The sequence below is a fragment of the Thermobia domestica genome, chromosome 6 (assembly GCF_964235325.1).
Source record: "Thermobia domestica chromosome 6, izTheDome1.hap1.1, whole genome shotgun sequence".
In the NCBI taxonomy this organism is placed as follows: domain Eukaryota; kingdom Metazoa; phylum Arthropoda; class Insecta; order Zygentoma; family Lepismatidae; genus Thermobia; species Thermobia domestica.
This window is the reverse complement of record NC_137459.1, coordinates 101,445,188-101,461,969: the sequence shown is the minus strand read 5'-3', so window position 1 is coordinate 101,461,969 and position 16,782 is coordinate 101,445,188. Positions and strand designations below refer to the sequence as shown.

Here is a 16,782-nt window from a genome sequence, read left to right as displayed (position 1 = left end):
TTATATGTAGATTAATGCGATATTAACACAACACACGTAGCTACCGTTGCTTTCTTGGTGTCACGTTTTTACACACACACTCTCACCCCTGCTGGGAAGAAAAAGTATTAGTTTTTATGTTGCTGCCTCTTCATTTACTTACTGGCGTTAGTTTTTATTGAGAAGAACGCTCAGTTCTGAACATACCGCCCGCCTTGAAGGAATTTCTTCAACAAATCTATGAATGATTAATTTGGTTCATGAACTTAATATACACAACAATATATAACACAAGTTATGAATGAATGATATAAACATAAACAGAACAATGCACACACAACACAACACTATGAATCACACAATGTACACACTATGAATACACCAACACATTAACTCTCCTTAGGAAGCGGGCACAATTGACGAATAGATCTTGTTGTTGTACCTCTGGTAGTTTTCACTGTCGCCACTCGTACTATTCCGTCCTTCCCAGGAAACAATTGCACAATACGTCCAGTTTTCCATTTTAGAGGTGGAATGTTATCTTCTTTGATGAGCACCAAATCACCTTCCAGAAGATTGGGGAATTTTCTTCTCCACTTGGATCGTTCTAGAAGACTTGATAGATACTCCTTTGACCATCTGGACCAAAATTGCTGATGAAGTTGTTGTATGTATTGCCATCTCGAAAGTCTGTTGACAGGAATATTTTTCAAGTTAGGTTCTGACATGGTAGTGAGTGCGTCGCCTATTAGGAAATGACCAGGTGTTAAAGGATGTAGGTCGTTTGGATCATTTGATAATGGTGTTAAGGGTCTAGAGTTTAAGCAAGCCTCAATCAGTGTCAAAATAGTGTTCATCTCTTCGTAGGTGAGTGAAGCATTTCCCACAGCTCTCTTTAAATGGTATTTGAGAGATTTAATTGATGATTCCCATAAGCCTCCGAAGTTTGGTGATCTTGCTGGAATAAAAACCCACGTGATGTTATCAGCTGCTAGAAAATTATGTAATTTTTCTTTATGGTGTTCTGATTCAAATAAAGTCTTCAATTCTTGTAGTTCCCTTTTTGCACCAACGAAGTTACTTGCATTGTCAGAATACAGTTTAGCGCATTTTCCTCGACGAGCCATGAATCGCTTTAATGCTCCAATAAACGCCTCTGTAGTTAGATCACTAACAAGTTCAATGTGAACCGCCTTAGTCGCAAAACACACGAAAAGTGCTATATATGCCTTATGGAGTTTGGCTCCCCGTCGGTTACTCGATTTAAGGTAAATGGGTCCACAGTAGTCAACGCCGCTGTGAAGAAATGGTCTTGTTGGTTGAACTCTGTCAGCTGGTAGATCTCCCATCATCTGTTTACCATCTTTAGGATTGTTTCTGAAACATGTGACACACTGATGCACAACTTGACGAACCAAGTTTCGTCCACGTATTGGCCAATATGATTGTCGCAAGGATGATAACAATAATTGAGGCCCGGCATGCAATAGCTTCTTATGTTCTTCTTGAGCGATTAACTTTGTCAAGTTGCAGTTAGCTGGAAGTACAATAGGATGTTTCTGTCCTTCAGTAAGATCTGCTGCATTTAATCTTCCTCCGACTCTGATGATTTGCCTCTCATCCAAGTATGGGTTCAAATTTCTCAGTTGACTTTGGTTGTCGACTTCCTTTCCTGATCTCAATGCATTTAATTCCTTGTGAAATGCTTGTTGTTGTGATAGTTTAATAAGACATTCGAGTGCTTCATGTAATTCACTTACTGTAAGATGTCCATGCTGTCTGTCACAATTAGATCTTCTCATGTTGTGTGTGAATCGTAGGCAATAAGCAGTTACACGTTGCAATTTTCTTAATGATGAATATCTGTCTAAGAGTTGACACGGTGTTGTAGAAACCATTACTGCTGTATTTTTTCGTCGCTCGGGAACATCGCTTAGGTCACAAACATCTTCCCTCGTCTGTGAGTCTAATTTCTCAGATAGCCATGAAGGCCCATGCCACCATAATTCATTATCAAGAATTTCTGACGGTGTTAATCCTCTCGATATATGATCTGCTGGATTCTCCTCTGTTCTGATGTGTCTCCATTCATAGTTACAAGTCAGCTGTTGAATTTCCGCTACACGATTTGCAACGTACGTCTTCCATTGAGAACAAGGTCCTCTTATCCATGCTAATACAATGGTGGAATCTGACCATAAAACAACCTTATCGATCTTGCAATGTAATGCTTGTATTACTTTCTGAGTTAGCTGTGCAAGTAACAAAGCTGCACAAAGTTCTAGGCGAGGAATAGTTGTCTTCTTCAAAGGTGCTACTCGAGATTTTGAACATAGTAAGTTTGCTGTGAATTTTCCATTTTTTGTGCTAGATGTTACATATATACAAGCTCCATATCCATTCTGAGATCCGTCGCAAAATCCATGAATTTCTACCTGCGATTGTGTTTCTTGAATAACCTTCCGCTGAACATGTAGTGATTCCAACTCTTGAAGTTGCTGCTCAAAAGTTTCCCACTCTGAATGCAATGGGGCTGGAACCTTTTCATCCCAATTCAATTTTAATTCCCACAAACGTTGCAGAAATATTTTTGCCTTAAGAATAACTGGTCCTATTAATCCTAAGGGATCAAATATGCTCGCTACTGTAGCAAGAATAGTCCTCTTCGTGATTTGTTGAGGGTTGTTTCTTGGTTTGACAGAGAAAGAAAATGTGTCTTTAATGGGATTCCACAACAATCCTAAACTTCTTGTGATGCAATCATCATTTGGTTGAATGGTGAAATTTGATTCTTGAAGTTCACTGGGTATTTTTGAAAGCAGTGAAGTGTCGTTGCTACACCATTTTCTCAAACAAAAACCACCTCTTTGCAGAAGAGTTGTGAGTTGACCTTGTAATTCATGTAGTTCCTTCTTCGTGTTTGTCCCTGTTTGAAGATCATCAATATAGAAATCCCTCATTACAACTTCTGCTGCCTTAGGGAAATTCTTCTTCTCTTCTATGGCTAGTTGCTGAAGACATCTAGTGGCTAGAAAAGGAGCTGCTGCCGTACCATATGTTACAGTTTTAAGTCGATATATTTTTATTTCTTCTTGAGGGTTTTCTCTCCACAGTATTTTCTGGTAGTTTGCATCTGAATCATGTACCCTAATGTTGCGATACATCTTCTCTATATCAGCTGTCATGACGTATTGATGTTGCCTGAATCTTGCTGTTATGGAAAATAATTTTTCTTGGATTGTAGGCCCGACTCTCATCGTGTCATTTAATGAAAGTCCAGAAGTTGTTTTGCACGATGCATCAAATACAACCCTGAGTTTGGTAGTAGTACTGGTCTCCTTCATTACGCAATGATGGGGAAGATAGTAGTCTGGCATCACTGTATCGCTCTCTGCTCTAGTTATTTCTTCCATATGGCCCAAATCTTCGTACTCTTTCATGAACGCTATATATGCCCTTTTTTTCTCAGGATCCTTCATAAGCCTTTTTTCCATTGAATAAAGTCTTCTCGTTGCAATCTCCTTGGATTTACCAAGATTCACCACATTTTCTTTAAAGGGAAGTCTGACGATGAATCTCCCAGTCTCGTCTCTCCGGTGTGTTTCTTTGAAGTGTCTTTCACATTCTGCCTGCTCTTGACTTAATGGATGTTTTGTTGAACATTCTTCTATCGTCCAGAATTTTTGTAATTGCTCGTGTATTTTTTCTGTTGTGGAGAGGTGACACACATTTGTCGAAATGTGTGGTTGATTGTCTATTTTTCCCGCTACAATCCAGCCAAACAATGTTTTGTGCAAGGTTGGATACCCTGCCTTGAGTTTTATTTGCCCTTCACAAAGTAAATCAAAGAATACTTCCGCCCCCAATAACATGTCAATACGCTGTGGTATGTTGAAGCTAGGATCTGCTAATTCAATGTTGGAAGGTATTTCCCACGATGACGTGTCTACACGAACCATAGGTAAGTCTTGTGATATTTGCGGCAATATGATGAAGTCTAAAGTGGCTGAATAATTGTTATGTCTTGACTTAATTGTAGCCTGAACGCTATGGCATGACCTTGTATTAGCATTACCTATACCATTTATGTGTACAACGCTATTACTCTTTGTTAGTCCCAATAATTGAACCATTCTGTTTGTTAGAAAATTGGACTGAGAAGCACAATCGAGAAGTGTTCGACACATTTGAAAATTACCCTGTTTATCTTTAACATATACTACAGCTGTGGATAGCATAATGCTTGGTGGTCTCCTAAGATTCTGCGGTACGCTGTTTGTAGAACGAATATTCTTACCTTCATATTCCTGCTCGAGAGGGTTTGGGTACAAAACCTCGCGGCCAGAACCTCGCGGCGACAACCTCGCGGACCAAAACCTCGCCTGGCCAAAACCTCGCCTCCCAAAACCTCGCGTCCCAAAATCTCGCCAGGCCGAAACCTCGCCTGGCCAAAACCTCGCCGCCCAAAGCCTCGCGGGACAAAATCCCGCCAGGCCAAAACCCCGCCTGGCCAAAACCTCGCGGGCCAAAATCTCGCGGGGCCAAAACCTCGCGGGCCAAAATCTCGCCAGGCCAAAACCTCGCGCCCCAAAATATCGCCATACCCAAAATCTCGCCTGACCAAAATGTAAATGTTCCAACAGATGGTAAGGATGACGGTATAAAAGACGCTGTTTCAGAAGAAGTATCACGGGTATTTGACCAAGTCCCGCGGTACCATATGAAAATTATATTTCTGTATTAGAAGATTTCAATGTGAAGGTAGGGCGACAGGATGTTTTTAAACTGGTTATAGGTAAAGAAAGTCTGCATAAGGAAAGTAATGACAACTAACGAGGTTAGTTTCGTGAACTTTGGAACATCCAAAAACTTAAAATTTTAACAAAAATCTAATAATATTTATGAAAGTTTGAAATAATATATGAGTTTTTACGACGTCCCTTGATTATGTCCTATAGGTTAAAGGAGACATAGATGACCAGGATGAAGGAAATGATCGAATAAAGAAAGTGGGAGGAAACGGGAATAACCCGAGAAAGCCCACGCACACGATGTTTTGTATATTATTATTATTATTATTATTATTATTATTATTTGTAATGTGGAATTGCATATTAGGAAACACATTGGGTAAATTTTAAAGAAAAGTTTCATTCGCGGCGAGGTTTCGGCCCGGCGAGATTTTGGGCGGCGAGGTTTTGGCCCGGCGAGATTTTGTCCCGCGAGGTTTTGGGCGGCGAGGTTTTGGCCACGCGAGGTTTTGGGCGGCGAGGTTTTGGCCACGCGAGGTTTTGGCCCGGCGAGATTTTGTCCCGCGAGGTTTTGGGCGGCGAGGTTTTGGCCACGCGAGGTTTTGGGCGGCGAAGTTTTGACCACGCGAGGTTTTGGCCCGGCGAGATTTTGTCCCGCGAGGTTTTGGCCGGCGAGATTTTGGGCGGCGATGTTTCGGCCGCGAGATTTTGTCCGTATACCGCTCGAGAGATGTGGTCGCAGCGAGCGTGTTTTGACCTTGACCTATTTCCCTTTCATCTTGTGGTTCATTCGCTCTAGTGGGCGATGGACAACGCGAGTAGTGCAGTAATGTGTTATGTTTTTTATTGCATATTTTACAATTACCTGATAAGCACTCATTTGCCTTATGCGCTCGTTTGAGACAATTTATACACAAAGAAAGACGTTTAACTTCTTTAATTCTATCTCCTATAGATTTTTTCAACAATGATTGGCATTGAAATAATTTGTGGGAGCCTTTACAGCTGGGACATGCATTGTTGTCGGAATACGTTACGTGTGCTGTCGTTGAGTAAGAACTCTTTTTGCCTGCCTTATTTGTTTGTTGATATTTGTTATTTGGAACTGAGGGTGTCTCTTTAGGTCTACGCTTATTATCAACTGCGTCTAAGACTTGGCAACGCTGCTGTAAAAATTGTGTCAGCTGTGACATGCTCGGTAATTCATTCGTTGATTGTGTTTTCTCCCACTCCTTATGTGTTGTATTGTCTAGTTTGTTCGCAATCAAATATATAAGTAATGCATCCCAGCTTTCTGTTGGTTGACCTAATGATTTTAAAGCCCTCAAATGTTTTACTGTGCTGTCTAAAAGAGATTTAAGCGAAACAGCCGACTCACGTTCCACCATTGGCATTTCAAATAAAGCTTTGACGTGTTTGTTAACAATATACTTTTTGTTTTCAAAACGTTCTTTGAGTAAAGTCCATGCTACGTCATAGTTTTCAGAAGAAATTTCCAAGGCTTGTATTACTTCAAGAGCCTCCCCACGTAGAGAAGAACGTAAATAATGAAACCTTTGGACTGGCTGCAATGTGCTATTGTTATGTATTAATGCCTGAAACGTGTCATAGAACGACAACCACTCATCGTAGCTTCCAGAAAAGGTCGGAATGTTTATCACCGGCAACCTAACTGATGGATTAGAATTGCTTGATTCATTGTTTTCATTTTTCTTTGCACTGGAGCTGTGTTGATTTATGAACACTTCCGTCTTAGCTGCTAAATCAAAATAAGTACTCTCGAATTGCTCTCTTTCTTGCGTTTCCTGATCAATTTCTGATGAACCCTGTAACATTTCTATTTCGGATTGTATTGCATCAAATTCATCATAGCACTGTTTTATTTTCTCGTAACGTAACACTAACTGCGTAATATTCTGATCTTCTGTAAAACTATCTACAAAAGGTTTAAAACGAGTGAGTTTGGCCTTAATTTGACCTCTCTTGAAAACTAATTCTTTCATTCTGTCCGTCATGCTTCACTCAAATTAAATACACTTTTAACACTTACGTTCTAAATGAGGCTTTGCTATTACAGGCTTATTTTGTATAAGTAATACAAGGATAATATTACATTGAAATATGCACTCACTACCTACCTTGTTAACTGCACTGTAGAATTCTGATCCGGCGTGGAGGACCATTTGGTCGATGTAATCCTTGTGTAGGCGCTGGTTTCTTAATAATTCTTCGACGTTGCTTGAGACTTCAATATATTTGTATTTCATAACACACAAAATTATATGAATTCAAAAAATACAAACAAGGTTGCTAGATGAACATTATTATATGTAGATTAATGCGATATTAACACAACACACGTAGCTACCGTTGCTTTCTTGGTGTCACGTTTTTACACACACACTCTCACCCCTGCTGGGAAGAAAAAGTATTAGTTTTTATGTTGCTGCCTCTTCATTTACTTACTGGCGTTAGTTTTTATTGAGAAGAACGCTCAGTTCTGAACAGTCGGCAAGAATAATAAAGTGTTTATATGATTGAGAGATGTGTGAAAAAAAGTCGTGAGGAATGGGAAGGCCGGGATGGCTGTAGATTGTGGCTAGAGTAAGAGCGATATTTTTAAAATATAAGGTCGTGATGACGTATTCGGGGATATGTAATACAGGACACTGGTGTGATCGAAATGGAATTGAATGACGAAAACTTATCGCAGCACCTCCGTTGGCTCTGAGTGCTGAGATGTGACTATCATGACGTAATAAGGTGTATCGCGGGATAGTGCAGGAGGTAGTGCAGGAGGTAACGTTTTCTTCCAGTACAAGTCTCAAACACTGCTTTGTTTTTAAGAAGAGAACGGATATTGACAAATAAGAAAATGGTATCCATAGTTGATAGAATTATACTGCTGTTTCGAGTTTGGTGGTGTGGAAGTGAACATAGTTGTTGGAATATGTAGCATATAATGACACATGAAAAGTAGATTTGGCGGAAGTAATGATATGTTGAAGAACATGTTGACGTTGGATTGGATGTATATTTTGTAATGTCAGAGCAATGAATTCAAGTAGTTTGCTAACGGTGACAGGATCGTCAACGGTGCGGTTGGTAGAAACGGTCTGTTCTGCAGCCTGTAAAGGTACAACAAGCTCTGGATGAGATTCTTGAGCTGTAGATTTGCCTTTACATTTATAACTATATGCGGGATGTTGATCATTGCACGTGGGGGCATTTCGGAGGTTGTTGCATGTTTGGGCAGATGCGAGGTTGATGGGGGCCCGGAACAGTAACCGCAGACAGTAGAGTTTGTACACTGAGAAGTATGATGAGAGTTGTATACCTGGCATTTCTCACACCGGAGAGGTAAAGGAGGAGAAGAACGCGATGGTTCGATGCTATGTTTTCGTTTATAGATAAGTGCTCCTGCCGTGAGGAGGTTATCGATTGTGTCTTGAGATGAGGTGAGGACACGTACCATGTAAGTAGGACCAGCATTGTTTCTAATATGTATGACTTTGCTGATGGTATGTCCTTCATATTGAAATTCCTCATGAATCTCCTCATCACTGTAAGTCGGGTAGACTCCTCGAATCACTACTGAAAGTAGTGGAGGTCGTTTTGGTGGGGGTGCTTGTTTGCGTCGAATAGAGCTAAGTGATATGATGATAGCCTGTTTGCCGAAGATTTCGAATGTAGCCTTGTTCCGGACTGTAGTGGCGAATTGTGTGTCTGGCGATTTGAAAATGTATCCGTTTCTGGTTTTTAACGACTTCTGTTAAAGGTATGCTAGGTAGATATTTCCGAAGTTGAATTGTTATGAACTTTTCGTTGCTGAACTTTGTACCGTATTGTTGAAGGAGAAATGAGTGAAGAGAGGGTTTATCCTAAATGTGATTGTCCATGAGAGATGATTGATTATGATTGGCGGCGTTAGCAGTGTGGTCATCGGCTGCATCCATATGCGAAGCGTATGACGGTTTATCTCGATGCTGCTTTTTCTCCTGTTGGCGAGACTGCGTTACAGTATCAGAATATAACTGCTTGCTTCTTGGTGATCTGGACCGCGTGGAAACGTTTGATGTAGTAGAAGCAGTTGAACTGCCCGACTGGGTTCGTTGTCTGTTACCCGTATCCTTCCGGTTGACCACCTTCGTGGCCGAAGTGGAGGGAGGAAAGTAACAGGTGGTAAATTAGCGTGTCGGCTATCCACTATGGGTCCACCAGAAGCATTAGGGGCCGCCATCTTGCAGACCGGGAGAGTCACGTGCATTAGCCGCGCAAATACACATGTGCACACAAAGGCTTAAGCACCGGTAATTTAAATGTGCTTCATCCACTCAAATGCACATGTGCACATGCACGGCTCAAGCATGGGTTAGGTATGTGCGCTGCATCCACGCAAATGCACATGTGTACATAACGGCTACAGCACGGGTTATATAAATATGTGCTTCATCCATGCAAATGTACATGCGCATATAACGGCTTAAGCACGGCTTAAGTACGTGCACTGCATCCATGCAAATGCACATGTGTACATAACGGCTTAAGCACGGGTTACGTACGTGCGCTGCATCCATGCAAATGCACATGTGTACATAACGGCTTAAGCACGGGTTATATAAATGTGTGCTTCATCCATGCAAATGCACATGTGCACATAAGGGCTTAAGTACGGGTTCTGTACGTGTGCTTCATCCACGCAAATGCACATGTGCACGTAACGGCTTAGGTACGGGTTATATAAATGTATGCTTTATCCATGCAAATGCACATGTGCACATGCACGACCTAGTCACTGGTTATGTACGTGTGCATAACCCACGCAAATGCACATGTGAACATACACGGGTTATGTATGTGTGCTTCATCCACGCAAATTCACGTGTACGGCTTATGCACGGGTTATGTATGTGTTCATCATCCACACAAAGGCACATGTGTACACGTACGGCTTATGCATTGATAGTGCACATGTGTCGTACACGTACGTGTTGTCTGGGATTATCTTAATAAATACCATATGTGATCTTCACTTACCTACAGGAATTAGCGGGAAAAAAACTTTGTGTTAAAAATCCAAATGTAGGTGCGATATCCTGCGACATGAAAGTGGCCATATTTTACCTCCTGCAGAACCATCTACAAATCAACGTTGGTACCATCTTGTTCATGTATGAGAAATTCAGCATTCTTAAAAATGAATTTTAATACTTACCTGGGCCAAGGTGAAACTTCAAATTTTCCCTTCGTAGAGTCAGTTACCGCGGAATTGACCATACATAATCAGGGAGCCATGAACGGTCCAACCGTCTTACTTATTCGACGATAGCTTGTGGAGTTCAAGAAATAGTTCAATCAAAATAAATAGGCATGTATAAAGTGGTACTTTATATATATATATATATAGGGGGTTTCAAAACAACACCGACACGTTTGGGAGGTGATTCCCGACACCAAGATAAGAGGAAAAATTTAGACCAACCTGGGTACACAAATTCTTCCTTTCGGAGTTATAGGCTGCCGAAAATATGAAAAAATAAAGTTTAAAGGTCTATAGCTCCAAAACTGTGGGACTTACCGTAGTCGAGCCAAAACTTCACTTAGAAACTACCTAGAAAGCACAATGCGCGTACGGTACTCGAATAGTGCATGTACAATTGCACGGATGCAACATGTGCATCATCTGTATAAATGCACGTCTGTACATGTGATGCATATAAGCGTCACAGGTGCTATTCAACATCTTCACATGCACACGTCCTGCACAAACGATTTACACCTACCGCACAATTGATTTACACGTACCACCTATTCGATTTACATGTAGTGCACAGGTGATTTAGATGTAGGACAGAGGTGATTTACACGTAACACACAGGTGATTTACATGTAGGACACATGTGACTTCCTCGTAATGCAGAGGTGATGTAAAAGTATATTCGAGATGCAACGAAAAAAAGAGTTTATATATTTAGTGCCTTACGCAGTAACACCATCTATAACACCAAAGACGCTCCGGCTGGCTTTATGGACTTGGAATTATACGATATGGAACATATATACGTGGATTCTATTTGGAACTACGTATTGCTTTACATTGATATATTTATATAATTGCAAACACGCGTTATTGTTATTGAATTTCAAAACTAATTAACTTATGGAATTAATTAACGTATGATACTTACCATATGATACATGCCATATACTTACGTAAGGAGAATTAGGCTTCAGCATTTGTGATCTTTGATTGGTGGAAATGTTTTTTCAATATGGCGGCATTGCGTGATCCTTGAACAGAGGTTCCTCCATAGTAGGAGTTTGAAATTTGAATACGCGTGTTTACTTGTATTTTTTTGCCGTTTACCCGGTTAAAGGGTTTTGCCCTTTCTTCGGGGGAGTGATTCATAAACATTTTGGATTCCATAATGTTATAGTAGGTCTATGAGATTTTTCTTTATTCATTAAGAATTAAATAAGTTATTAAATAATTTATACATATATACAATACTGATAATGATTAATCAAGGGAACGATAACTAAACAATAACAATAATAACAAAAGGTAATAGGTGCACAAAACAAATATATAAGGTGATAGGTACACAATGAGTATATAAGTGAAAAGTAGAACAATATTATATATAAGCACATAGATAAAAAGTGGAAAACGCTAGTAACGAAGTAGAAGTCATAATATATTAACTGAAAGGACGATATGATGAAATGATAATGAATGAATTGCACTAGACGCCACATCACGAGGTTTTGTTAGTGGACAGATGCAGTTATCTTCTGTTCCTGGGGCCACTCAGGAACTGATGAAGACATGGAGGCCCATATTAGTTAGTAATCACTGTGCGTGTGATGGATAAACATGAGGTGATAGATGACGTGGATGATATATGGCAAAGATCTCGGGGTCTCTAGTGGCAGGGTCCAATTGGAGGTGATATAGTGTCATATAGTATTGCAACGGAGAGTCGATGTATCGTGGTGGTGCATCGTTGTCTCTATCGTAGCGTATAATGTCCTGTAGCATTTCATGGTGTAACTCATACCGAGTAGTAATATATCGGATTCGAAGCTTCTCCAAGTGTCGAATTAAGGACGGAAAATCGATAAGATCGTACAGGAGCCTGGTTGAACTTGGTAACCTGATTCTATACGCTAACCGTAAAGCATGTCTCTCCATGATACACAATTTTTCATAATATTTATCAGATGCAGAGACCCAAGCCGTGTGACCATAGGTTAAGGTACTTCGCATGAAAGTTTTATAGGTATGTAGTACCGTAGAGGGTTGTAAGCCCCAGCTTGTACCAACTAGCCTTTTAAGCAAATTGAGTCGATTTTGAGCCTGGGTGACAACCTTCTTAAGATGAGGAATCCAAGATAGTTTACTGTCAAAGACGATACCAAGGTAAGTCAGAGTCGAATGAACCGGAACTGGTGTATGCTTAACATAAAGGCGTAGTAAAGTCGGGTTAGGTACATTCTGGAGCGTCGCCCTGGTGATAAAAATACAAGTGATTGTGTCTTCGCAGAGTTAATACTCAGTCTCCATATGTTACACCAGTCGACAAATCGATCAATAGCAGGTTGAATAAGGCGATTAATTTGCTGAATAGTATGGGCTGTTGAAAGAAAAGCTGTGTCGTCAGCAAACTGATAAATTTGGATGTTGGCTGGTAATCTGAGATCGGCAACGTAAAAAAGATAGAGGAGAGGCGACAAAGACGAACCTTCAGGAACTCCAGAGTGTAAGAAGATCTAATGAGAAAGAGTGCTGTTTATGGATATGTATGCTAGACATCCTGTTAAGAAGGAATTGACCAGCGTATGTAGGAAATAGGTAATATATATTAATGTAAATAGTTTAGGATGCCAAACTTTATCAAACGCTTTCTCGAGATCAAACGTGACTAAACAAGAAGGAAAACCCCGGTTATATTGGTTATAAACGGCCGTGGTAAGACGTAATGGCTGATCTATAGTACTAAAATGAGGCCGGAAACCAGCTTGATTGATAGGCAGAAGATTGCGACTTCGGATATGGTCATGAAGTCGGCAAACAAGAGTCCGTTCCAAGATTTTACAGAGGCAACTAGTTAAATGAATTGGTCTATACGATTGAACATCCGATGTGGGTTTCTTTGGCTTGGGAAATAAAAGAACCTTCGAGTATTTCCAATCAAGTGGAAAGAAACCAGTATGAAGGATGAAAGTATAAAGTTGGCTGAGTAATAGAAGAAAAGAAGGAGGCGCATGTTTGATGAGTACATACGTGATGCGATCAAAGCCAGGTGCAGTATTGCGTTTCTTTTGTAGACTTGTAGTGATATCGTCTGGTGTGATAGGTTGCGTAAGTGGATTATTTGGTTCAAGATCATTATCTGACGGTTGTAAGTGAGCTGAGCTGAGGTCGGATCAGTGTGGCGGTTGATAATTGAAGTCGTTGTGGCGTGTGCCACCCAGGCAACGGAGTAAAGATACCTTGAAAAAAGAGGGCGAAGGTATTTGCCTTCTCTAAGTCAGTAGTGAGAGCTTGATTGTTCTGAGTGAGCGGATATGGCGTAGATGAATTTGTGCCAGTAAGTTGATGAAACTTACGCCAATATTTGCTTGGATGATCTTCGGCAGCCAGAGTATTACATGTACGGATCCACTGTCGTTTCTTGTACGCAACTATGTAGTTATGTGTTATGCGTAGGTACTCACGATGGAGTCTAAGTGCTTCTAAGTTGCCACTCATTCGGTACTCTCGGTAAGCTCTATGTGACGCAGTTATTAGTGAAAGGTATCGTGGCGGTAATGTGGGTTTATGAGGATGTGTGGTAGTAGTAGGAATGGAGCAGTCAGCCGCATTTTTAACTGCTTCAGTTAGTGTAGTGACTACTAAATCGAGGTTATGTTGTGAATTAGGCACAGTGAGCGGAATCATGGCATCGTCAAGTGCGGAGCGGTATTGATCCCAATCAGCCTGATTGTGACGGTAGATTTTCTTGGCTGGCAATGGATGTGAAGATTGTGCTGTGCAGCGTGTAGCTCTAACTTAATAGGAACACGATCACTGTTTATGGAGTCCAGTATCGAGATGGTGATAAACTGAGTTAGAGAAGATGGAGTAATAACAACATCAGGAGTACTGTTACTAGCTGGTCGTGTAGGCTTAGGTAGGATATGAAATTCCCCAGTAGTAGTATTTTGAATAAAATCGAGAAAGTGTTGTTTGTCTCTCTGGGCACGACTATGGAAATTTAAGTCTGCCATAATAATGTAATGCTTAGAGTGGGTGTCAATGAAGCGAAAGAAATCATAGTTGAGTTGTTTTCCTGGGCGAAAATAGATTGTAGCAAAGGTGACGATACGGCTTCGAAAGTAGATAGTAGTTATGTTATGTTCAGAAAGAGTAATATTATGAGGTGCTGTTACGGATCGATATGGAAGGCGATTGCAAATACCGATAGCTGTGCCACCATAAAGACGTGGTCCTGCAGCGGCATCGTGACGGAGTATGGTATATTTCGGTATGTAGCAATTCAAGTAAGGAGCCACATATGTTTCGTTCAACGCAAAAGCTGATATTCGTTCTTCTTGTAGTAATTGCGGGAAAAGCACTTTATGGGTCAGTAAGGAGCGGATGTTCATAAAGAGTAAGGTGTAAGCCATAATAAATACACATAAAAATTTAGAGATGAATTTCGCCATATTAGACATAAACTTCAAGAGGTTGGATTTGAAATTGTACTGTGGGCCCAGAATAGGTGGCATGAAACTGAATATTAAATAGTATTTTTGCTGCGTGAATGATTTGAGTAAGTATGTGAGTCCGAAGAAACGGATGGATATTTTGTAAAGCAATGATGAGAAAGCGTAGTAAGTCTTCAACAGTAACTGGATGAAGTAATTAGTTGGCAGGTGGAGTCGGCGGATCAACGGAGCGAATAGGAGCAACCAGTTCCGGCTTTGAAGGTTCAGGTTGTGGTTTGGCTTCGCATTTATAGCTGTATTTCGGATGTTTTTCAGGATATGCACTACATTGCGGTGGTGCCTTTTGATTGGGGCATTCCCTAGTAGGATGTTGCATGGAACAATAGCCACATTTAATGATATTAGTGCATTCTGACGTGGGATGTGAATTATACTGCTGGCATCGCTCACAGCACAATGGAAGAGGTGCCGCTGTACGGGATGGCTCGACCTTATAGCGTCTGCGATAAATATACGCTCCTTTAGACAGAAGTTGATCGATTAGTTGTGGTTGGTCTGTAAGCACACGTACAAGATGGGTTGCTCCTAAGTTGTTCTTTATTCGGATGCAACGTTTTACAGGAAACCCTTCTTGATGCAGTTCCTCGTATATTTCTTCATCTGTGAGGTCTGGTTCTACTCCGCGTATTACCACCGATAACATTGGAGGATGTTTAGGAGGCGGAGGTGTTTTGCGTGTGGTAGGAATTAAGGCAGAGAGTTTTGCTTTTGGCCCAAAAATTTCGAAAGTGGTTTTATTCCGGACATGCGTTGCAAAATTAGACCTGGTTGATTTTATGATAATGTCTTTACGTGTTTTGATTATTTCACGGATCTCAGGTCGTGGTACAAATTTGACTAATTGTTGAAAGACGGCACGTACCGAATCGTATTTGGTGTCAAAATCGGTGAGTAAGAAGTTATAGATGATGTCTTAAGTAGAGGTTGCTGAGGTATCTGGTCCATTAGTTGTTGAAGTCCAATCCATGTTGTTTGTTTGCTGGTTGTCATTACTAGTGCGTGGCCATTTTGGAGGATCAGAGGTAGAGTCACGTCCGTGTGGTGATCTAGAACGAGTTCGTTGATCTCGAGGTGCGCTGTCCCCAGTATTAGTGTTGTCCCCTGTTTGTGCATTACTGCTTCCCTTAGTGCCAGTAACAATACGGGGATGTGTTTTCTGACGTACGTTTGATCCGATATTAATAGGAATTTGTTGATCAAGATGATGATGCAGTGGTCCGGAAGCATTGCCAAGTTCCGTCATGATGAGAATGGAGCTTAGGGCCGAAGCCTAAAAGAAGAAAGAAGCGAAATAAAAGATGAATAAATGATGTTCAAAAAGCAAGCTTGTCCTCCAAAAGTGAGAACTTTCGTCAATCCTCTAAGTGCGTAAGTGTGCTATGCTCACAAATACGTTTTGCAATACTTGGTCCTAGCTGGCACAGTAACTAACACAAGAGAGGCTAGATTTCTTGGTAGAGTATTCACACCAATGTTATTTTTACAAGCTAGTTCCTAAGCTAGCAACCTCTTAGAGGGGTACGCCCTCTTTTAGAGATGGGATGTAAAGGAAAATGGTTGAACTAGGATATCGGGAGAGGATGTAAGGGATGCATGGTTACAGTTTCAACCTTTATTTTACTTTATTTCGTCATTTATTTACATCAGTATATATATATGATTATGTATGGACATCATGATCTTTGCGATCATAAACATACTGACAGGTGGATGCACAAGTAATAATATAAATATATAACATAAATCATAAAGAAAATGCAATCGGAAGAATGGAAATAAATTATAAAACTATAAACATAACGCAGACGATAGAGGATGGTAATTATAAGTATAGGCTATGAACGTGAAGGATGAAATGAAGTGCGAGCACGCCACAACACAAGGGAAAGGTTAGACCAACGAATGCTGTTATCTTCTGCCTAGGGGCGACGCTAGGCTGATGAAGACTGAGGGAGCCCTGTTAGTAAACAAAGGAAGATCACTGTGCAGTATATGAAGGAAATAAGTGAGGGAGATCAGCATGAATACGATAGTCGTCTAGAAGTTCTAGGTTGAGATGATTAGGGGGCAATATATAACAATAGAGCGTGAAAAGGAGGTGCAAAGGGGTATAGTAATAACGTGGTCTGCATGGGTGAAGTGAAAGGTAGTGCATAGTGTCGAAAAGTAGTGGGTGGTGACGAGAGTAGCGATCGGTGAGAAATTTACGGCGTAGTGTTTCTAGGTGAAATTTAAGAACAGGAAATGTAATACGAGAGTAAAGATCATGGGTGGGATG

The 16,782-nt window shown here is 40.7% G+C and overlaps 1 protein-coding gene across 1 annotated transcript; it reads right to left on the bottom strand.

Moving 5' to 3' along the window:
- Positions 1-368: 368 nt before the first annotated feature.
- LOC145687256 (uncharacterized) lies at positions 369-6,745 on the bottom strand. The gene is made up of 2 exons (XM_081760731.1): positions 5,763-6,745; positions 369-4,251 (listed from the first exon to the last, which is right to left on the bottom strand). Exons 1-2 carry the CDS (start codon positions 6,743-6,745, stop codon positions 369-371), a joined length of 4,866 nt encoding a protein of 1,621 aa, XP_081616857.1.
- Positions 6,746-16,782: the final 10,037 nt, after the last annotated feature.

Coding starts and splice junctions, on each gene's coding strand:
- LOC145687256 (XM_081760731.1), bottom strand. CDS start 6,745: ATGACGGACAGAATGAAAGAATTAGTTTTCAAGAGAGGTCAAATTAAG. Junction 4,252..5,762: donor TCAACGACAGCACACGTAAC/GTATTCCGACAA, acceptor TTCTACAAACAG/CGTACCGCAGAATCTTAGGA.